This window comes from Eschrichtius robustus, chromosome 1 (genome assembly GCF_028021215.1).
Source record: "Eschrichtius robustus isolate mEscRob2 chromosome 1, mEscRob2.pri, whole genome shotgun sequence".
Lineage (NCBI taxonomy): Eukaryota > Metazoa > Chordata > Mammalia > Artiodactyla > Eschrichtiidae > Eschrichtius > Eschrichtius robustus.
In genome coordinates, this window is record NC_090824.1 from 189,726,696 (window position 1) to 189,751,688 (window position 24,993).

At 40.5% G+C, this 24,993-nt stretch overlaps 1 protein-coding gene across 3 annotated transcripts in view; it reads right to left on the bottom strand.

Moving 5' to 3' along the window:
- Nucleotides 1–24,993, bottom strand: part of PRTFDC1 (phosphoribosyl transferase domain containing 1) — a 93,118-nt gene that overhangs the window by 15,116 nt on the left and 53,009 nt on the right. For all 3 annotated transcript variants that reach the window (XM_068561472.1, XM_068561488.1, XM_068561480.1), the window contains exon 4: nt 4,033–4,098. In XM_068561472.1, the coding sequence (XP_068417573.1) occupies nt 4,033–4,098 (66 nt within the window). The remainder of the gene's footprint in view (nt 1–4,032; nt 4,099–24,993) is intronic.

Consider the following 24,993-nt stretch of genomic DNA (forward strand, 5'->3'; position numbering starts at 1 on the left):
TCTTCCATCCCAGGCAGACACTTATTGCAGTTTCAGACTTTCTTCTACCACCATTGATAAAAGGACCCACTCATTGTTGGGTGCCTTTTCCTTTTAAGTTTTTTTCCCAGCTGGTGTACATTCTGCATGATGGAAAAACTCTGAAGGGCCTCTGAATTTTTTTTTCTTTTTCTTTTTCTTTTTTCAGCCACTCTGCGTGGCCTGCGGGATATTAGTTCCCCGACCAGGGATCCAACCCGCGCCCCCTGCATGGGAAGCACGGAGTCTTAACCACTGGACCACCAGGGAAATCCCTGAAATTTATTTTTAAAGTTCTCTCAAACTCTTAATGGATAGCCTTTTCTGAAATGCTGAAGAAGGGATGAGCAGAGCAGGCCATATGAATGCCTTTATCCTTTTAAGGAAAAGGAAATTCCAAAGGTTAAGTGAAATTTTTTTCATCCTCCACCTCAGGTGTGTAGCACTCACCAACTCCGTCTAGCCTGGACTCTCTTGGGACACTGAAGCCCTTCTGCTTCTACAGAGAGAATGTCCCCTCACTCGACATCACTCATCCAATTCCCAACCAAACCAGTTGGGTGATCGTCCTTCCGTGTGACCAGGTGGGCTTCTATTTACCCTTTCCTTCTGCCATGTCCGCCCGTTCCCAAACTTAATTGAAGAGGTCTTTCGGATTTCTGTCTAAGAGAAAGAAGAGCCTGCACTCACTCGATCACCAGATACTTATTCCGACCTGTTGCGGACTAGGTGCCGTGCACGATGCTGGGACAGAATGGTCCCTGCCCCCATCACACTGACATCCTGGTGGGGGAAATAGGCAAATAAAAAAAAATAAGCCCCAAACAAACACCGGAAATTATGGAAAGGACTTCAGTGGAAACAGGGTGGGTATAGAGACTTAATGGAGAATGTGGGGCGGGAGGACGGCTAGAGGGGAAGAGCTTGTGCTCATTTCAGACCGAGAGTCGGGGAAGGCCTCCCTTACACGGGAGCCTTTAGGCTGAAATCTGACGGATAGGAGGAAAGTGGATTCCAGGTGGCGGCCACGGCTTGTCCGAGGTCTTGGCAGGAAGGAGCTTAGCCAGCGTGCTTACGGCACTGCGAGGTGGGGATGAACGCTGTACCGTGATGTTGGGAGGGAGACAGCGCCAGATCACGCAGGTCTTTGAGGCTGTGATAAGGAGGCCGGACTGTAATCTCAGAGCACTGGGTTGCCAGGTAAAATACAGAACATCCAGATACATCTGAATTTCAGATAAAGAACAACTTTTTAGTTTACGTGTGTTCCAAATATTGCATGGGACACACTTACGCTGAAAATTTATTCATTGTTTATTTGAAATTCAAATTTAACTTGGCATCCTGTTTTTTGCTTTGTTTTTTTTTTTTTTTTTTTTACTAAGTCTGACAACCTTAATTGACAGGCTGCTGAAAGGTTTTCAGTAGGCAAGTGATGTGATCCAATTTGTATTTTAAGAAGATCCCTTTGACTGCTTCTTGGAGAATGGTTTGCAGGGTGGCTTAGTTAAGTGAAGGTAAGTTCAGGGAGACTGGTTAGGCTTTCACAGCAGCTCAGAAGAGGGACAGAGCTAGTCTTGCCCTAGAGACTAGTCTTCTCAAACTTTAATGTGGATAGGAATCATGTCCGGGATCTTGTTAAAATGAAGATTTAAGTCAGTAGATCTGGAGTGGGATCTGAGATACTACATTTCTAATAAGCCTCCAGGTGGTGCTGACCTTGCTGGTTTCTAGACCAAGGGTCAGCAAACTATGGCCCATTGGCCAAATCTGGCCTGCCGCCTGTTTTTGTAAATAAAGTTTTATTGAAACACAGCCATGTCCATTGGTTTCCATTTCATCTATGGCAGCTTTCTGCTTTCATGCTATGATGGCAGAGTGAAGTCGTCGAACAGAAGACTGTATGGGCCACAAAACCGAAAAATATTTACTGTTTGGCCCTTACCTGGAAAGTTTATCTGATGCCTGCCCTAGACCACAACTTTGAGTAGCAAGGTCTAGATTTGGATGGTTACCATGGAGATGGAGAGACATAGGCAGATTCAAGATATATTTGAAAGCACAGAGTGTGGTCTACACTGGTTCATTAAACATTCCCTTCTGACTTGAGCCTAGGGACCCCGAGCTGCATGTTGAGACAGCTGAGAACCTGGTTATCAATGGTGATTCATCTTGAAAACATTTACCCAAGAAGCCCAAGGGGTTCTACTCGGCATACCTTTGAATGTATATAGAAATGTGTCTATGCACACACTGAGAGTGGAAACATAACAGCACCTGGTAACCTGGACGAATCATTTGTCATGCTAGCAAAAAACTGAAGCCCACTCCTGCTCGGACTTACTGCTGGCTGGTTTCCATTTTTCCTACCTCAACTTCCATGATCTCTACTTTCTCATGATGGGGGTGGTCTTTGCAGTAACTGTAGGTGGGGAAACTGAGGCACAGCCTTGTTACCTCCTCTGCTGACTCCACCCCCAGTAAGAAACTACCCTTTCCTCAATCTCCTCCCACTCTCTCTTTTAAAAAATTTATAACCTTTATCCTATCTCTTAAAGGAAGGGAATATCCAGTGCTCACTTAAGAGGGAAAATCACTTTAAAACAAAATAGAAGATGATTTTAGAAGGCAGGAGAGAAAGACTACATTTTTTCTGTGCAAATTTTTTCTTGGCATTCCTTCGGGATTCTTAGAGTTGCCACATTGACATTTTCCATGGTAAATGCACAAGGTATGATAATTCTCTTGTGTAATAAACTTACAAGGCAGTGTCATACAACAAAGTACCAAAATGACTTATCATTTAAAGACCACTCCAGGGTTGTTAGAAGTTATGAATTTCTGGAAATTGCTTTGAATATTTTATCTTTCTAGGATAAAATACTCAAATATCAAATAATATTTTATGCATTGATGTAGTAACATTAAATGGTGGCCATGTGATACATACATTAACACCAACAAGTTAATTCCAATCTCTGCGGGGCACAATTTCCTACTAGATAGCAATTTAACACTCAGATGCTATGCTATCTTCCGAGGAGAGGGAAGCAAGCTGTTCTGTAGTTAGTCCTTGTGGCTCTGCAGTGTTCCTAGTGTTATTATACCTTTTTTTAAAAATTAAATGTGGCTGCTCTTTCTTTCCCCATGAGGGCATTGCAAAACAATAACAACCACAAATATGAGAGATTAAGCTTGTATAATAGACTGATCCGTTTCACTTAGAAAGCTGAAGTTGCTCAGGGATAATGAATACAAGATACGTCAGCAGAGGTGAACAAAAACAAATTCTGTGTCGCTTTCATTCACGGCAAAGCTTGCATTTCAGATCACATTTGCACAAAGACCATCTGCTGGATGAAACAACTCTTCCTTCCCAAATGCATGGATTTATGTCAGAATCCAAACAGGTTTTCACTTTATTATTAAGCACTGGCAGGTTTGGAACTCCAAGTTACCATCAGAGGTGTCTGCCTCATGATCTCCTGGGCTACATTCTTTTTAATGTGGGGAAAAAAGGCGAAGTGCTGAAAAATGAAAAAAATCTCCAGATATCCTTTTTTTATTCCCTGCCTAAATTTTAAACATTTCAACAAACCTGTTTTAATGTCTTACTGAAGTGCTTAGGTGCTGAGGCACAGATGAGAGGAGAAAAGCAGACAAATAAAGGAAAAGTCTTCCCTTTCAGGAGGTACCTGAAAGGGTGAGTAGGAAAAGAAAGGGAAAAAGAAGAAGGAATGCTAAGGGGTTTTGTAATGTGAGGTTGTCTGAAACAAACTTGGAAGGAAGCCTGGAGACAAAAGATTCGGTTCGCATCAGGTCTTGGAAGCATGATAGAAGGAGTGTTTTATAAAAGAAGAAATCATTAAAAGGATTCACACATCCATTTGCATGAATTAGCAAACCCGGGAGAGTGCCTAAAATGGACTACAGCGCTGACCTGAAATGAAGGTCACTGATTTCCCCGCAACCTCAATGCCTCAGTGTGCACAGAGCATAGTTACATGAACGAACCTTTCCAGCCAGTGTTGAGAGATCATCACCTCCAATTATCTGCATCTCGCCCATGGACTGGTCGTTCTAAAAGAAAAAGGGGAGACAATATTTTACTGTACAAGAAAACCTTTAAAGCACGTTTCCCCGTCTACCCGGCCAGCGGCGAGACTGCGCCTTACAAATATAGCACAAATAGCTGGTACAGATTCATGGTTGCCTATGGTTACCAAGAGCCACTCTCCTGCCACTGTGCTTGAGACAAAGCACTCTAATGGCTGGCGGGCGAGTCTGTGTGGAGAGGGGATGGAAGGAGTAGAGAGAGGACAAGCAAACCTAATTTGGGGACAAAAAAACCATGGAAGGTGCCTGAACCTATTCTGAGACAGATGGAACTGGAGGAGACAGTCATGCTCCTGAACTTCCCTGGGGTGAGGGGGGGGCTACGGGAGCCCCAGGAGGGGCCTAGCATTTGTCAGCTGTGCCAACGGGCCTCAGTTACAGCCCTGCAGTGGGGAACAATTAGACTGGTTCCCAGAGAGGTTAGAGACCCCCTCTACTCCCTACCAGCGCTGGTCCAATCCCTCATCTGGTGTTGAGGGCAGTTCTGACAGGCCAAGGCTCAAGAACTATTACAGTCAGACCTTCAGACATGGATGATGAAGGCTTAGGAACTTTCTGCAGTTTCAGGAATATGAGACCCAGAACCCCATTTGGAAGACGTTATCACAGTACCTTGTAATAACATATAATGGAAAAGAATCTGAGAAAGAATATATATATCTGCATCACTGCTGTACACCAGAAACTAACACAACATTGTAAATCAACTATACTACAATTTAAAAAAAAAAAAGCCTTTTCACTCAAATCCTATCAGGGGTTATGAGCATTCCTTTCCACAATATTTATATACAGGACATTATCCTGTCCCAATTAAACCTCACACACACACACACACACACACACCATGAACAAAATATGGATTGTTCCTTAGTATAAATATCACAATAGAATAACATGGGGGCAGAATGGGAAACAGAGAGCAGGCAGCTTGTTTTCTGGCCTCCTTGCAAAGAGGCATTAAAGGAACCAAAGCAGATATCCTACAGGCAATTGGTTTCATGACCAAGCAAGACTGCTGCGATGTTGCAGTCCCTTCATCCAAACCATAACCAAAGTGAGAAGACACCAATAGAGGGACCAGATGTACACTGTGCTGAACCAGGAAACATCTTCGGTTACTGCTGCGGACAGCTGTTGTTTTGGCTAGTTCACTGCTTTTCTCCCTTATTCTGGCAAGAAGGTCCTGCTTCTTTCTCGGGAGAGTTCATTCCATTTGGATCAGGTGGAGCCAGGCCTTACCTGTATAAATCAGCTATGCCTGAAGCTATAACCAACCTTGAACTTTCCAGCTACTTAAGCCAATTCATTCCCTTCAAAGAATTTTCCCTTGGGTTGGTTTAAATTGGATTCTGTCACTTGCAACTGAGAGTCTAGACCTAGAGTTACTTTGTCATAGCACTGGTCATCCGGAAAGGGAAAAAAAAAGCCAACCAACCAATATAACAGTTTTACCAATGAAGCAGCCTTTTATTTTTTTACCTTACTGCTCAAGAGAAAAAAAAAAAGTGACCTTAAAATGTTCTTACTTCCACTTTGAAAGCATTCATTCCTTACGGCAAAGGAGTGGAGACAATGCTTGAAGTGGCCCATAAGTTAGATAAAACCAATAATTTTCTTCTTTTGGGAACTGATCTTAAAAGGAGAAAATCAAAGACTATCCAGAATTCGCTGATCTTTTGCTGTTTTTGTACAGGCGCATATAATCATATATTCACAAGCAGTCATGTCAGCAGGTTGAGAACTTGTCAAAAATGTCAAAGGAGAAAATTTTCTTGTCACTTCTAGAGGTGCTGAGATAAAAGGAGTTAACATAGAGAGAATTTCTGTGTATTAGACTCACACATGGTAATAGCAGCAAGAAAAATAAAATTTCAGTGTCTCCAGAGGACTGAGGTATGCAGAATTGGATGGAACAACTAAACCACAAAGTTTAATGTAAAAAATGAGATTTATACTCTGCTAGATCAGAGTAAATTTCACAATAATTCTACTATTATCATCTCTATTCCATTGATCAGAAAAAAAAAACACAATACATCAGAAAGCTAAATACAGTGCTCTAAGTCATAAATTTAGTGTTTTCAAGCAAGTCTTATTTCAGAAGGCCTCACTTAGTCCAAGCTTATAACGTATTTTTAATATTAGATTTGCCCTTAATTCATCTGGAATTTATATCTTCCAAGTGTGTATACAGTCAATTGTCCTAATACCATTTATTGAATTGTTTATTTTTTTCCCTACTGGTTTGAAATGTCATTTTTATCATATCCTTCATTCTAATATGCAAGGATCAATTTCTATATACTTCTGTTTCATTACCGAAAATGTCTATTTCAGCATCAAAACCATACCGTTAAATTATTGTAAGCTTTTTAGTATGTTTTAGTGTCTGGTAGAGCAAGTCCCAATTTTTTGTTGTTCTAAAAAATTGTCTTGGCTACTTTTGCACATTTATTCTCCTATCTGGTGGGCTGTTAAGAAGATCAAATGAATTAATACACACAGAACATTTAGAACAGAGTCTGGCATACGGTAAGCACTCAGTAGATGCTAGCTGTGACTGATTTCTTCCTTTTCCTCCCTCCCTCCCTTCCTTTCTTTCTTCCTTCCTTCCCTCCTTGGAAACAATCACCCCTCAATCCTCCCTAGTACACTGGAGTCTGGAGCTCCCTGGTTTAATGACTCCGGAAAATACGTCTGGGATGGAGAAGGGCACTTAGGGGTCCAACTTCTCCATTCATATGCTTCCCATTGCCTTGCTGCGTCCAGACCATTCCTCACTCTACCTTCTAAGAACCTGGTGACAAACTAGTAAGCCTTTCAGGAATCCTGTGGCCTGATGACTCCCCTCTACTCTTTGAAATCAGCCTCCATAGACATTTAGATTTTCACTTTCTCTATTTTGCTGAGTCAATGCCCTTCCTTAATCAGTTTTATCGCCTAAAAAACACTGACATCTCTTGCCCACTGAGGTCTTCTCCCTTTCCTCTCATGCTTGTGGGTATATATATACCTTGTTTATTTCTTTACTGTCGTTTCGCTGGGGTTTCAGGAAAAAAAGAAGTTAACTGAATGCATTAAATTCACTGTGTTTAACCATAACATTTTTCTAGTGGTTCAAAAACATCCTTATATTCCTAGGATTGATTTTTTTTTTTTTTTTTTTTTTACACCACTGGTTTTGTTTTGAAACTATTTTCTTTGGGATTGTTCATCTGATCTTCGTAAGTAAGAATGACCTACAATTTTCCTTTCTTTTGCTACCTTTGTGGATTTTTAAAGCCAGTTATACAAGCCTCATATGAGTTGGGTGATTCTTTGTCTTTTTTTCTATATGCTAGAAAAGTCTGTATATGGGTGAATTTGTCTATTTTGTTAAGGTTCAGTAGAGCTCAGAATAGGTATTATTTAATCCCCAATTTACAAACAAGGAACTGGACGCAGCAAGAGTCTGAGTAACTTGCCCAAAGAGGCACTACTAGTAAGTGAAGGGATCCAGTTCAATTCTAGAATTGTCTGAATTGACATTATTCTTGTGTTAATCACCCCCGTCCTCCACAATATTCCTAGAAGGTAGAAGTAATAGTACATCTCTGAGGGTAACATGGAGAAGAAATTGGGTCCCGGTTGTACTAATGTAGTAAAATATATAAGCTGAAATGGCTAGGAGAAATCTACATCTTGAAAGAAATATTGTTAGCTGTTGTGTGGATTTATTTAAATAGCAAAGGAAGTCTCTGACGTATAGTCCAGGCATCCTCAGAAAGAAATATATTGGAAATTTCTAGTTTAGGTGACCTGATCTCCAGGTGCAAAAAAGAGCTCAGCAGGTATGGTGACTACTCAAGCAAGAGAATGTGGACTGTTTAGATAATGTTTAGAAAAAAACATAACCGAAGAAGAATAAATATCCTGAATTCCTTTTGAGGAACCGGAAGGGGAAAAGTAAAGAAAACAAATAAACAAAAGAACCACTCTCTCAGCCATTCACTTCCAAAGTCACAGCAACTTGCTTCATTCAGAATCTATACACGCAAAGGCTTTCTCAACATGCTCCGCCTCCACAGATGCCTTAACTTTGCTTTTTCCCTCTTCTTTTCAGCCTCATCCTTCCTCTCAGCTCTTCTCCTGTGCTCAGTAAGGTCATCAGTACTGTATCAAATGGATAGAGAGGCAAACCCCAAACCAAAACAGTTCGTTATAAGAAGCTTTAACGATCAAACCGGAGAGCTTCTAATGAAAATGTTGCAAACTGTTGAAAAAATTTTCAAAAACTCTAACATTGATACCAAGTCAGATAACAAGGACAGGTGAATCAGTTCCAGTGTTTTCTTTTTAACCAGCTGTTGATGTAGGGTGTGGGTCCCAGAGTCCTTTAAGCAGCCTGGGGTCAAAGTAGAGGTCACAGGGCAGTCAGAGCTGGTGGCTTGTGTGCCTGTCCCTTGCTTCACCCAGCACAGCTCCTCTTATCTCTGTTATATTAACTGGGTTCCAGGTAAGATGGTGGCGGCCAAAAAGTTTGAAAACTCTCATGTCAATATTTTCTTCCTTTGAAATGGACTTGCCTTCTTTTCAGTTCTTGTTCATTTAAATATCCATTTGTTTCTGAGATCATTTCTGTTTAGAAACTCATTCTTACAACCTATGTGGGTGAATTGTGAGAAAGGAACATGGTGACTGGTGAATAGGCAGCTGGTGTCCCCAGGTCCCCTGGGGACCAGACTTCCTGGGTTCCAGTCCCAGCCCCACCTTCTCTTAGTTGTAGGACCTTGAGGAAGCTACTTAACCTCTCAATGCTCCACTGTCCCTGTCTATAAAAAGAGTATGTCAATAGTTCCTACCTCCTAGGATTATTGGGAGGAGTAAATGAATTAATACGCATTCAGCAATTACAAAAGTGCCTGGCGTGTAATAAGCAGTTCCTAAAGTAAGCCTTGTCTTCTCATCATCTACCTTTAGTCTAAGAAACTTGCACGTCTACCTGAGTTTCCTAACACTGACTTCGTGACGATCCTTCGTTCAGTTCACTGAGCACACGACTGCTATGTGAATGCCTCGTGCTCTGAGGTTAGGGTTTCTGAGGCTGACAGCCACCCATGAGGCATGGGGTTAAGAAGGACTCATGGCCCTCTGTTGCCACTCTGCATCATGGCTACAGTCTTGATTAAAAACAAGCTCAGCTGTATGGTCCTTTGGGGTTTCTCAGTGACCTCTCCCCCGTTCCCAAGCTGTGATGTCTGAATCTTTAAAGTAGACCATTTCATGGGTATAATAAGCGTCATTCCACTCTGCTGTTTTCATCTTTCTCCTCAATAGACAGAAGCCACCTGGAGATCATGCTCAGATCCACTTTTGTCCTTATCAGCTGTCGTCTGTACTCTGTTGGAGCCATTTATAGTCAGTAAAGAGTTAACCTTGAAATTGCTTTACAAGATGGCAGCAGAAGATCTGCAGTAGAACATGAGAATGGATGGCTGGTTTCCTGATAATTTTCCCAGGCCTGGCTCCATTTTTGCCTTGGGGATCATGAGATACCCCAATTCTTTCCTTTAATCCACCACCTCAGCTTAAGGTAATTTAAAATAGATTTACACTACTTGTCAATAACAGCACCTTGACTAAGGTTTCACACCAACTTACAGGAGAAGTCAATATTTGCAAATTATGATAAATATTATTAGTGACAACGTAGTGGTGACACATCATCACTCATCACTGAGGGACACTCATCACTGTGCTGCATGAGACCCTAGAGTTCCCGGCACACGACGTACTGCTTCCTCCTCCATGTCTTAGCTCGTGGTTGCTCCTGTCACACCTCCCCATCTTTCTCCACAGGACTAATTCCTACTCTTTCTTCAAGACTCAGTTCAGGCATCATGTCTTCTAGGAAGCTTTCCAGGAGTCCCCTGGACGTGATGTGTCCCCATAACACTCTATGCATATCTGCACGTCAATAGACCACGTCCAACTGGAATTTTCTGTGAATGCAGCAATTGCCAATGGCATGAGAACTTCAGCACAAACAGCTTTATTTTCATCCTAACTGCACCCCCAGTGGCTGGCACATTGTGGCATCCAGTGTTTGTTGAGCTATACTGAAGCATCTGCGTACATGAGTTTGCTATATTTTTAATACTTCTTCCTCTACCCATGGGAGACACTAAGTGCTCTCAGGCAGCACTTGGTTTCTCTTGCTTTAAGTTCTTTCTCCAGCTGTCCAGGGGACGGAAGGAGCTTACTGCCCAATAGAGACAGAGAAAAAATAAAAACTATAAACAAACACATATGAGAAAATATCTGTAAAGCTCAATTGAAAGGGGCACAAATGAAACTGACTTGAGTAACTTGCAAGATGGGAAGACTGAAAGAATACAGAACCTCCTTTGTGATGTCTGAATGAGTCCCACCCAAACTATGTTTCTTTCTTCTTATTACTAGTATTTTATAATCTGTTATCAAAGAGCCTTCTCAGTACTTTGAAAAATCTAAATGTGAAAATCCATGTGAATTCTGAACATGAAAAATATGAAAATATGAATTAGTAAGGTATGTTAATATCAGTCTTTCATTTCATGATTAGTAAAGGATACATTTTAAAGCCAAACTAGCATTTTAACCCAGAAAAAAATATGTATATGTTAGCATGTACAATTTAGCTCATTTGAAAGAACACACAAGTTTTGCATTTCCTGAATTTGGTGTGTAACTTTGCAAGCAGGATGAGACCTTATTCAAGGACAAAATGGCCTTCTGTGTAATGACAATGATTTATTGCTCTATTGTGATTGGTATTCCACACCACCCAGTCTGTAAGAGGGGTCCTGGTTAGCTCAGAGTAATCCCCACCCAACAGAGAAAAGCTCTTTTCTTTATGAGAAATAAAGCAATCTTGGGTCAGAAGAAGCGACCACAATGATGAGAAGCTATAGGCTGGTAGGAATAATAAAGGGTCACCAAGAAAAAGGAAAAAGGGAGAAGAAAGAAGAAAATGGATCTTTACTTCAATTTATTTATAAAAGACCCCAGGAAAGAGGAAACTCAGTTTAAAAACAGATTCGGTGACTTTGCTTTACATGGACTCTGAAACCTTGAAGCAGGATATCCTTCTGTTTTAAACCTCAGTATGGATTTGTTGTTTTGGTTTAAATTATGTTTTCAAATTATGAGTCAGAAAGAAAAACAAGTTGAACCCTTGACACAACTCAATGACCCCAAAGGACTTCGGTAAAATCTATGTTTTCAAATGTGGATGACCATATCCCAGTGGTGACTATTTCTTGAAAGGTCATTTTCTCCACACAATTTTTTTTCCCTAGATAACCCAGGGAAGATTCATAATTATAACTTTAAAAAAAAAGAACCAAATGGAAATTGTTTTTCAACAGTAAAGAAATCTTAAGCCAGCTCTCACAGACCTGTTTTAAGATTGCCAGGGGATGGGACGGTGAACAGGAAGGGCCAAGGGAGAGGGCTGGTAGCACATCCTGCGCCAGGGAGACCTCCAAAACACACATTGCTTTCTGGCATTAGACTGGATCTGCCTTTGTTCCCACCCAATTGTACTCTGGGTCCAAAGGGTTCTGCTTCCTTGTGTGACTTCTCAGCTCAAAATATTTCTGCAGTTGCCCATGCCTGCAGAATGAAGTCTCATTTTGTCATCGCGACGGGCAGGGCCATCCTTAGAGCCAGGCAAGAGAGGTCTTGCACATCACAAATACCAAAACACAAAGACATTTGCTTTTTTCTTTTTGGTCTTAAAAGGAAGTTTTGGGGGAAAATTCTGGAATAGTTTGAGCTAATGAGAATTATGCAATAGGGACATGTGTGCTGAACTGGGCTTTTCCTCCCACCCCTGACCCTCATAGGGCCAAATTTGTGGTGGGGAAGGTGGTGGTGGCCTCCCTTGGGAAGCCAGACAAAGAGGCGTTGGTCTATTTTCCAGTTGGCCGCCCCAAATCACCCAAAGCAGGTGCCTCAGAGACTGGACTCCCCAGATAACTGTGTTCCCTCCCGCCTCTCTGCTCAGGAAGTAGGGTCTCAGAGGCATCTGAGTTGGAAAAGAGAGGCATGAAGAATCTAGCTGCCCCAACTCCCCGGAGAGCTTAACCCGGCCAGTCCCATGAGGGGTTCAGGCAGACTCGGTCACCATGCAGGAGCTGGTCCTGGGCCCAGCTGGTGCCCCACCCTGCCTAGCAGGTACACGGCTCTGCTCGGGCTTGTAGGCTGCAGGGATGAGCACCGCTCCTGCAGCCTCCAGGTCAGGTGATCTGGCCAGGAACATGAGCCTGGCCATGGACAAAGCTGTGAAGTTTCAAAACCTTAACTATTTAGGTATATGCTACGTGAATCTCCATTTGTTCTCTTGCCCTGGGCCTCATACATACTAGGGGCAAAACTAACTTTGAGAACCATTTACCGAGTGCCAGGCGCTACGCTAAGGCCATTGCTTACATGAATCCTAACAAAATCCTATGAGGTGTGATCCAGCCATTGCGCTCCTTGGTATTTACCCGCGGAATCGAACACTTAGGTGCATACAAAAACTTGCACCCTAGCCACTGTGGAAAACAGTATGGAGGTTCCCCAGAAAACTAAAAATAGAATCACCATATGATCCAGCAATCCCATTCCTGGGCATATATCCAGAGAAAACTATAATTCAAAAGATACCTGCACCCTTATGTTCATAGCGGCAATATTCACAATAGCCAAGACATGGAAACAACCTAAATGTCCATTGACAGAGGAATGGATAAAGAAGATCTACACACACACACACACATAATGGAATACTACTCAGCCATAAAAAAGAGTGAAATAATGCCATTTGCAGCAACATGGATGCAACTAGAGATTATGATATTAAGTGAAGTAAGTTAGAGAAAGACAAATATTATATGATATCACTTATATGTGGAATCTAAAATACAACACAAATGAACCTATCTATGAAACAGAAACAGAATCACGGACAGAGAATAGACTGGTGGTTGCCAAAGGGGAGGGGGTTGGGGGAGGGATGGAGTGGGAGACTGGGGTTCGCAGATGTAAGCCTTTATATATGCAATGGATAAACAACAAGGACCTACTGTACAGCACAGAGAACTAGAGTCAATATCCTATGATAAACCATAATGGAAGAGAATATTTTTAAAAAGAATGTATATATAACTGAATCACTTTGCTATACAGCAGAAATCAATGTAACATTGTAAATCAACTATACTTCAATAAAAAATATTAAAACTGAAGAAAAAACAATTAAGGAAAAACTTGCACCTGGATGTTTAGAGCAGTTTTATTCACAACTGCCAAACATGGAAGCAACCAAGATATCCTTCAGTGGGTGAAGAGATAAACAGACTGTGATACATCCAGACAATGGAATATTATTCAGCACTAAAAAGAAATGAGCTATCAAGCAATGAAAAGAAGCTTAAATGCATATTACTAGGTGAAAGAAGCCAATCTGACAAGGGTGTATATTGTATGATTCCAACTATATGACTTTCTGAAAAAGGCGAAACTATGGAGACAGTAAAAAGATTGGTAGTTGCCAGGGATTCAGGGGGAGGAAGAGATGAAAAGGCAGAGCACATTTTTTAGGTGATTTTTAGGGTCGTGAAACTACTCTATGACACCATAGTGATGGATACATATTATTACACATTTATCTAAACCCATTAGAATGCACAACACCAAGAGTGAACCCGGTGAGAGCTGCCATTTCTTCTCCTCCGGGTCCGTTTTTGATTGACATCCTTTCACAAGTGTGGTCCTTGTCATCAAGGTGGTCAAGACCAGTGCCCATCACTGATCTGGTAGTAGTTTTGACAGGTGAAGAAAGCAGCCTGGCTGGTGTCATATGCGGTCTTCACCACGGACTTCACCACGCACCAAGCTTGCGGGATCTTGGTGCCCAGGCCGGAGGTTGGGCCCGAGCTCCCATGGTGGGAGCTCCGAGTCTGAACTGCTGGACTAACAGAGAACCTCAGACCCCAGGGAATATCAATCAGAGTGAGGCCTCCTGGAGGTCCTCATCTCAGCACCAGGACCCAGCTCTATTCAACTGCGTGCAAAACAGCACCAGGACCCAGCTCTATTCAACTGCAGTGCTGGACGTCTCAGGCCAAACAACCAGTAAGACAGGACTACAGCACCACCCATCAAAAAAAAAAAAAAAAGAAAAGAAACGACAAAAAAATACATTACAGATGAAGGAGCAAGGTAAAAACCTACAAGACCAAATAAGTGAAGACAAAATAGGTAACCTACCTGAAAAAGAATTCAGAGTAATGACAGTAAAGATGATCCAAAATCTGGGAAACAGAATGAAGAAAATACAAGAAACATTTAACAAGGATCTAGAAGAACTAAGGAGCAAACAAACAGTGATGAACAACACAATTAGTGAAATTAAAAATACTCTAGAAGGAATCAATAACAGAATAACTGAGGCAGAAGAATGGATAAGTGAGCTGGAAGATAAAATGGTGGAAATAACTGCCAGGGAGCAGAATAAAGAAAAAAGAATGAAAAGAATTGAGGACAGTCTCAGAGACCTCTGGGACAACATTAAATGCACCAACACTGGAATTATAGGGGTCCCAGAAGAAGAGAAAAAGAAAGGGTCTGAGAAAATATTTGAAGAGATTATAGTCGAAAACTTCCCTAACATGGGAAAGGAAATAGTCAAGTCCAGGAAGCACAGAGAGTACCATACAGGATAAACCCAAAGAGAAACATGCCAAGACACATATTAATCAAACTATCAAAAATTAAATACAAAGAAAAAATATTAAAAGCAGCAAGGGAAAAGCAACAAATAACATACAAGGGAATCCCCACAAGGTTAACAGTTGATTTTTCAGCAGAAACTCTGCAAGCCAGAAGGGAGTGGCAGGACCTATTTAAAATGATGAAAGGCAAAAACCTACAGCCAAGATTACTCTACCCAGCAAGGATCTCATTCAGACTCGATGGAGAAATTAAAACTCTTACAGATAAGCAAAAGTTAAGAGAATTCAGCACCACCAAACCAGCTCTACAACAAATGCTAAAGGAACTTCTCTAGGCAGGAAACACAAGAGAGGGAAAAGAACTACAAAAACAAACCCAAAACAATTAAGAAAATGGTAATAGGAACATACATAGCGATAATACCTTAAATGTAAATGGATTAAATGCTCTAACCAAAAGACATAGACTGGCTGAATGAATACAAAAACAAGACCCATACATATGCTGCTTACAAGAGACCCACTTCAGACCTAGGGACACATACAGACTGAAAGTGAGGGGATGGAAAAAGATATTCCATGCAAATGGAAATCAAAAGAAAGCTGGAGTAGCAATTCTCATATCAGATAAAATAGACTTTAAAATAAAGACTATTACAAGAGACAAAGAAGGACATTACATAATGATCAAGGGATCAATCCAAGAAGATATAACAATTGTAAATATTTATGCCCCCAACATAGGAGCACCTCAATACATAAGGCAAATGTTAACAGCCAGAAAAGGGGAAATCGACAGTAACACAATGATAGTAGGGGACTTTAACACCCCACTTTCACCAATGGACTGATTATCCACAATGAAAATAAATAAGGAAAACCAAGCTTTAAATGACACATTAAGCAAGATAGATTTAATTGATATTTATAGGACATTCCATCCAAAAACAACAGAATACACTTTCTTCTCAAGTGCTCATGGAACATTCTCCAGGATAGACCATATCTTGGGTCACAGATCAAGCCTTGGTAAATTTAAGAAAATTGAAATTGTATCAAGAATCTTTTCCGACCACAACCCTATGAGACTAGATATCAATTACAGGAAAAAAACTGTGAAAATACAAACACGTGGAGGCTAAACAATATGCAACTAAATAACCAAGAGATCACTGAAGAAATCAAAGAGGAAATCAAAAAATACCTAGAAACAAATGACAATGAAAACACGACAACCCAAAACCTATGGGATGCAGCAAAAGCAGTTCTAAGAGGGAAGTTTATAGCAATACAATCCTACCTCAAGAAACAAGAAACATCTCAAATAAACAACCTAACCTTACACCTAAAGCAATTAGAGAAAGAAGAACAAAAAACCCCCAAAGTTAGCAGAAGGAAAGAAATCATAAAGATCAGATCAGAAATAAATGAAAAAGAAATGAAGGAAATGATAGCCAAGATCAATAAAATTAAAAGCTGGTTCTTTGAGAAGATAAACAAAATTGATACACCATTAGCCAGACACATGAAGAAAAAAAGGGAGAAGACTCAAATCAACAAAATTAGAAATGGAAAAGGAGAAGTAACAACTGACACTGCAGAAATACAAAGGATCATAAGAGATTACTACAAGCAACTATATGCCAACAAAATGGACAACTTAGAAGAAATGAACAAATTCTTAGAAAAGCACAACCTTCCGAGACTGAACCAAGAAGAAATAGAAAATATAAACAGACCAATCACAAGCACTGAAATTGAGACTGTGATTAAAAATCTTCCAACAAACAAAAGCCCAGGACCAGATGGCTTCACAGGCGAATTCTATCAAACATTTAGAGACGAGCTAACACCTATCCTTCTCAAACTCTTCCAAAATATAGCAGAGGGAGGAACACTCCCAAACTCATTCTATGAGGCCACCATCACCCTGATACCAAAACCAAAGATGTCACAAAGAAAGAAAACTACAGGCCAATATCTCTGATGAACATAGATGCAAAAATCCTCAACAAAATACTAGCAAACAAAATCCAACAGCACATTAAAAGGATCATACACCATGATCGCGTGGGGTTTATCCCAGGAATGCAAGGATTCTTCAATATATGCAAATCAATCAATGTGATACACCATATTAACAAACTGAAGGATAAAAACCATATGATAATCTCAATAGATACAGAAAAAAGCTTTTGACAAAATTCAACACCCATTTATGATAAAAATTCTCCAGAAAGTAGGCATAGAGGGAACTTACCTCAACATAATAAAGGCCATATATGACAAACCCACAGCCAACATCGTTCTCAATGGTGAAAAACTGAAACCATTTCCTCTAAGATCAGGAACAACACAAGGTTGCCCACTCTCGCCACTACTGCTCAGCATAGTTTCAGAAGTTTTAGCCAGAGCAATCAGAGAAGAAAAAGAAATAAAAGGAATACAAATTGGAAAGGAAGAAGTAAAATGGTCACTGTTTGCAGATGACATGATACTATACATAGAGAATCCTAAAAATGCTACCAGAAAACTGCTAGAGCTAATCAATGAATGTGGTAGAGTAGCAGGATACAAAATTAATGCACAGAAATCCCTTGCATTCCTATACACTAACAATGAAAAATCTGAAAGAGAAATTAAGGAAACACTCCCATTTATCATTGCAACAAAAATAATAAAATACCTAGGAATAAACCTACCTAAGGAGACAAATGACCTGTATGCAGAAAACTATAAGACACTGATAAAAGAAATTAAAGATGATACACACAGATGGAGAGATATACTATGTTCTTGGATTGGAAGAATCAACATTGTGAAAATGACTATACTACCCAAAGCAATGTACAGATTCAATGCAATGCCTATCAAACTACCAATGGCATTTTTCACAGAACTAGAACAAAAAACTTCACAATTTGTATGGAAACACAAAAGACCCTGAATAGCCAAAGCAATCGAGAAAGAAAAACGGAGCTGGAGGAATCAGGCTCCCTGACTTCAGACTATACTACAAAGCTACAGTAATCAAGACAGCATGGTACTGGCACAAAAACAGAAATATAGATCAATGGAACAGGATAGAAAGCCCAGAGATAAACCCATGCACATATGGTCACCTTATCTTTGATAAAGGAGGCAAGAATATACAAGGGAGAAAAGACAGCCTCTTCAATAAGTGGTGCTGGGAAAATTGGACAGCTACATGTAAAAGAATGAAATTAGAACACTCCCTAACACCATACACAAAAACAAACTCAAAATGGATAAAAGACCTAAATGTAAGGCCAGACACTATAAAACTCTTAGAGGAAAACATAGGCAGAACACACTATGACATAAATCACAGCAAGATCCTTTTTGACCCACTTCCTAGAGAAATGGAAATAAAAACAAAAATAAACAAATGGGACCTAATGAAACCTAAAAACTTTTGCACAGCAAAGGAAACCGTAAACAAGATGAAAAGACAACCCTCAGAATGGGAGAAAATATTTGCAAGTGAAGCAACTGACAAAGGATTAATCTCTAAAATTTACAAGCAGCTCATGCAGCTCAATATCAAAAAAACAAACAACCCAATCCAAAAATGGGCAGAAGACCTAAATAGACATTTCTCCGAAGAAGATATACAGATTGCCAACAAACACATGAAAGGATGCTCAACATCACTAATCATTAGAGAAATGCAAATCAAAACTACAATGAGGTATCACCTCACACCAGTCAGAATGGCCGTCATCAAAAAAATCTACAAACAATAAATGCTGGAGAGGGTGTGGAGAAAAGGGAACGCTCTTGCACTGTTGGTGGGAATGTAAATTGATACAGCCACTATGGAGAACAGTATGGAGGTTCCTCAAAAAACTAAAAATAGGACTACCATACGACCCAGCAATCCCACTACTGGACATACACCCTGAGAAAACCATAATTCAAAAAGAGTCATGTACCACAATGTTCATTGCAGCACTATTCACAATAGCCGGGACATGGAAGCAACCTAAGTGTCCACCGACAGATGAATGGATAAAGAAGATGTGGTACATATATACAATGGAATATTACTCAGCCATAAAAAGAAATGAAATTGAGTTATTTGTAGTGAGGTGGATGGACCTAGAGTCTGTCATACAGAGTGAAGTCAGTCAGAAGGAGAAAAACAAAGACCGTATGCTAACACATATATATGGAATCTAAAAAAAAAAAGGTTCTGATGAACCTAGTGGCAGGACTGGAATAAAGACACAGACTTAGAGAATGGACTTGAGGACACGGGAAGGTGGAAGGGTAAGCTGGGATGAAGTGAGAGAGTAGCATTGACATATATACACTACCAAATGTAAAATAGACAGCTAGTGGGTAGCAGCTGCACGACATAGGGAGATCAGCTCGGTGCTTTCTGACCACCTAGAGGGGTGGGATAAGGAGGGTGGCAGGGAGATGCAAGAGGGAGGGGATATGGGGATATACGTATGCATATAGCTGATTTACTCTGTTATACAGCAGAAACTAACACAACACTGTAAAGCAGTTATACTCCAATAAAGATGTTAAAAAAAATCGAAAGGCAAATCATTATGATACGGAGTGAAGAAAGCATTTCTTAAATAAAACACCATAAAGAAAAAAAAAAAGGGAGTGAACCCTACTGTAAACTATGGACTTTGGGTGATGATTATGAATCAATGTAGGTTCATCAGCTTTAACCCAGGTGCCACCCTGGTCAGGGATGTTGATAACGGGAGAGGCTAAGTGTGTGTGGAGGTGGTGGGTATACAGGAACTCTCTGTTCTTTCCCCTGGATTTTGCTGTGAACCTGAAACTGCTCTAGAAAATAAAAAAATCTTTAAAAAATTAAAAAAAAAAATCTTATGAGGCAACAGGTAACTTAAATAAAGTGTAAGTAATTTTGCCGAAGTTCCCACCACAGCTGGAAAGTGATGGAGCTGAAGACAGAGCAGAGATTGACTCTGTGTCTTGCTCCAAGGCCTCCATCTAACCAATACGTCCTACAGAAGCTACCTTTCTGTGTGACTTGCCCCTTTACTCCTTCTGCACACGAATCACCTGGGCAGGCTGTGATCCCGTCTGGGGTGGGGGCCTGACAGCCTGCATTTCTAACGAGCTCCCTGGCAACAGGGATGGGGCAGGTCCAGAGGGGACACTCTGAGTTGCCAGGGTCTGTGTTCCACCGACACCAACCTGCTGCCTGAGTCCAGTGTACACCCTGCGTTTTATCATCACCGGTGTCTTATTGATGCTCCCTCCACCAAGAATGTCTTTCTGCCACATCTCTGCTTGTCAAAGATCATAATCTCCCTTAGATATACAAATTAAAGTCTACTCTCATGATAAATCGTCACCTGACCCTTATGCACCCCCACCAACAGCCAGAGTCAATTTCTCCCTCTGATGTGCTTCCCTTGCCTTCAGCGCCATTTCATGCAGCGCTTGCTTCTTCCTTGTTAACTGGCGTCTCCCTGCTCATTGGCTGTGGATCTGTTCACTTCTGCTGTTTTGAAAGCATCTTGAGGAGAGGGACTCTCTTTCATCTTTATAGGTTCCTTAACAGTGAGCAGGGCTTTGTATGCAGAAAGGAACATGACCCTCCCTTGCCCCCTTCCTTATCTTCCTGATATTGGTCCTCTCTTCTATAAAATAGGACGATAACACCTACACATTTGGATTGTTGTGAGGTTTAAATTAAATGTCATACGTAAAATGCCTCACCCACGGTAAGCTCCTGATAAGTATTTATTGAACTGGATTTTCCTCTTTTATTATCTGAATCAGGAAAGGACGTGGGTGTGGAGGTGAGTTAATGACAAGAGCCAGGCCTGGTACCAGGTATCTTAACCTTTATTCTAGTCTAGTCATTTTTCCACCGTATCAAGCTCTATTTTGGTTATGTGAGTAACTCCCAGTCATTCGTGTGACTAAAATTTATCGCTATTTACAGAAGAAACCTAGAATATTGTTTCCTGGTTCACATTTTCTGTACGATTTCACTGGCTAAAGTTCAGACAGAGCTTACAAATAAAAGGCATTGATGTATCCTCACATCTTGGTAAACGATAAAGTAACATAATATATTTAATATCCATCTATAATGTAATGGTATGTCTATGTAACTCAAAACAAGCAAATTTAAAAATAGGAAATGGTTCCAGATTAAACATGATCATACAAGAGAAAATGAATGATTATGATCAACCAGAGTGATTACCTTCACCAATTACTCACTGGGACACGTTGGCAAACTCACTTGATTTCTCATTTACTTCATCTGGAAAACGCACACACTACCAACCGCCTTACTTGCTTCTCAGGGTTCATGTAATGAGCAAAAAACTGCCAATTTATGCAAATGCTATGAAAAATATAGCAAACTTTCTATGTGCAAAAAATCATTCACAGTATCTTTGGGCATAATCCTGAGCTGAGGGGAAAGGCAACATATAGAAAGTGGAAGACTTGGGGAGGACCAATTATTAAGTATTTCATCTACTATTATTACTTTTTAGATTGATGGTCTTGGCTCCAACTGCTCCAGGTATCTAAATGAGACATGAGTCATATGTGAGGAGGTTGGAGAGCAGAATGCTTCTAGAGCCACCTTCCCTTTTTCAGAATAAGAAGAGATAGTTTATTTGATGTAGGCATGTTGATTGGCAGTGCAGGCTTGCAAATTCCTTCGGTATTAAGTCATGTCTTCAAAACTGGGTGGGGCGCTGAGTTATGAAGTTTTTTTCTTTTCCTCTGGAAGCCAGGGCTTGGAAGTAGCTGAAGAGGTCATGTGAACTAAATTGGGTGGTCTCAGGAAAATTCCGTACAAACAGCATTGCTCATCTAAAAGTAGCCCAAAACGCTGCACATCTGTCTCTCCATATAAAACAAACAGAATCTGGACTCCATTAATGTGCCTGAGGAATAAAATTATTCTCTAGTAAATGTTCTTATAATCACAGTGGAGAGGAAGGTCCAGGACACCAAAGGAAATGAGACTCCACTGTACCAATCTGTTGGCGGAAGCCTGGAGGAGGAGTGGAAGGATGAAGAGGTCCACAGCTGTGTCTGATGCAAGAGAGGCCGTGCCTTCTCTAAAGATGGGGAATGTAGAGGCTCCGGGAGGGTACCTTATTCTAGACTGCCAAGGAGAATGCCAAATCACCCTGGGAGGGGGCTTTTGTTCTTAGCTTTTGCCGGATGATCCAAGAACAACTCAATGAGACATTCAACTGAGCTCCAGACCCGATGACCTCTGTGCCCTGAAGGTCACAATGTCCCCATGACATGGGCTACTGAGCTCCAGCAACTATGGAACAGGGCACTTGGGCTGTCGGGTTTTTGCATCCAGATATTGCTAATGCACGAAATACCTACTTTTCTCTACCTTTGCCCTGTCGAATATTTGCTGTCATTGGCTGATGAGCACAAGGGCCCTTGTTTTTTAAGGGGAGACAGAGAAGTCTGATTGACTCAGAGGTGGTGGGGAAGAGAGAAGAGGAGGCTGGAGGGTGATGTGGCCTCTGTTCCCTGTCTGGCTCCCTGGACTGCATTTGAGCCCTGCTACTGAAGGACTGAACTGCTTTCATTATAGACTGTAAGATTCTTGCAGGGGTGAGAGGTCTGAGGCACGGTAGGCTCAGAACTGTCTGGGGCCCCCTGCCTCTGTGAGAAACCTGGCCCGGCCCTGGGACCCAGAGGGTTGGCACTCTCACAATAGGGCCCATTAGCGAAGGCTTCACTAATGATGCTAGAAGAGGCTTCTCAGGCACAGACTGAGTAGGGGCTGACCGAGGAGGTGGCAGGTGCGTTGTGGTAACTGCAGCTGACAGACTGATTTGTGGACACATGTGAGGACCCATTTGGGGAACCTCAGAAATCACTGAAGATTACATTCTTGATTGGGCAGATGGGAAACGTTCAAGCCCAATTCAATGAACTTTGGGCGTACTCATAAATGGATCCAATTTTGTATTTACTGACTGGTAATGCCAAAGGTCAAAGCTACACAGAAAATGACGTTTGGGTTTTGGAAATTTCAGGTACTTATTTGGCATTTATATAATCTTCCTCTGGCTATGCCACATTCATTTGCTGTAAAAGTCACAATGTCTTTAACATAATGGAGTTCGTGAAACTATTTCCTAATACACCTTGCTTTCCTAATTTTAAAAAATGTTAAGGCAATGATTTTTATTATTGTTGTAGCTTCAAAATTTCATTATACTTTGGATAAGGCTCTGTGACTTCTGTTTCTTGTCAAGACAGAATAAAGAAGACCAGATTTACTCTCTTGCAAGTCACACAAAGTTTTTGGTTTCCGAGTGCATATAAAAGCTATGTTTACACTATATTGTACTCTATTAAGTGTGCAATAGCATTATGTCTAAAAAAAAAAAAACTATGTGCATACCTTAATTTAAAAATACTTTGTTCCTAAAAAATGTTAACCATCATCTGAACCTTCAGTGAGTTGTAATATTTTTGCTGATGGAGGGTCTTATTTCAACATTAATGGCGGCTGACCTATCAGGGTGACAGTGGCTGAAGGCTGGAGAGGCCGTGGCAACTTCTTAAAACGAGACCACAGTGACGTCTGCCGCATCGATTGACTCTTCCTTTCAAGCACAATTTCTCTGGAGCGCACAATGCTGATTGACAGCATCTTACCCACAGTAGAACTTCTTTCTGAATTGGTGACAATCCTCTCAAACCTTGCTGCTGCTTTATCAACTGACTTTATGTAATATTCTAAATCCTGTGCTATCACATTTCAACAATTAAGTTTGCCATCTTCTATGGGTGCAGTTCACGGTGCTTCAAAATAATTCAACAGTAACATCAAAGATCACAGATCACCATAACAAGTATAATGATATGAAAAAGTTTGAAATATTATGAGAATTAGCAAAATGTGACACAGAGACACAAAGGGAGCAAATGCTGTTGGAAAAATGGTGCCAACAGACTTACTTGACACAGGGTTGCCACTAACTTTAATTTGTAAAAAGTGTACTATCTGCGAAACTAAATAAAGTGAAACAATAAAATGAGCTTATGCCTGTATGTTGTTTTAAGCTGTTAAATCTGTAGTAATTTGTCATGCAGCAATAGAGAAGCCATACAACTGAATAGGATTAATGGCAGATGGGACATCGCAGAAGAAATGATTAGTGAACTTGATGACAACAACAGAGTATCCAAAATGGAACAGAGAAAAAAGCATTTAAAATAAAAAAACAAAAAGATCATCAAAGAGATGTGGAACAATTTTAGGATATGGCTTAATAGACATGTAATTAGAGTCCCTGAAAACGAGGAGTGGGGAAAAAACAATTAGAAGAAATAATGGCTGAATAACTTCCACGTTTGACGAAAAGTGTAAGTCCACAGATCTAAGAAGCTCAATGAAATCCAAGTACAAGTAACATGAAGAAAACTACACCAAAGCATAAAAATAATAATGACAATATATTTCTGATTAGAAGCAAATCAAGTGAGGAAATAATGGAAAAACACATTTAAAGTACTGAAAAAAGACTGTCAACCTAGAACTCTATACCCCCCAAAATTATCATTCTAAAACTGAGGGTGGAATAAAGATGGTTTCAGACAAACAAAAGCTGAAATAATTCATCACCAGCAGAGCTGTACTACGAAAACTGTTAAAGGAAGAACTTCGGACAGGAGGAAAATGATTATGAGAAGGGAATGTGGATCTGCACAAAGAAATGAAAAGCACTGGAAATGGTAACTACATGAGTAAATATAAAAGATTTTTTTCTCTTAGTATTTAAGTCTTTTTAAAAATATAAACTTTTAATTTTGGAATAATTTCAGACTTACAAAAAAGTTGCAAAGTTAGTAGAAGATATTTGTATATATGCTGCCTTCAGACACCAACTTCACATATTAAGAAACAAAGGCTAAAAGCAAAAGGAAAGAGAAACATATAACATCAGTATTCATTAAAGAAATACAAACTAAAATACAATGAGATACATTTATTCCTTTGAATGGCTGAAATGAAAAACCATACCAAATGTTGGTGAGAATGTAGAGCAACTGGAACTCTCACACACTGCTAAAGGGGATATAAAAC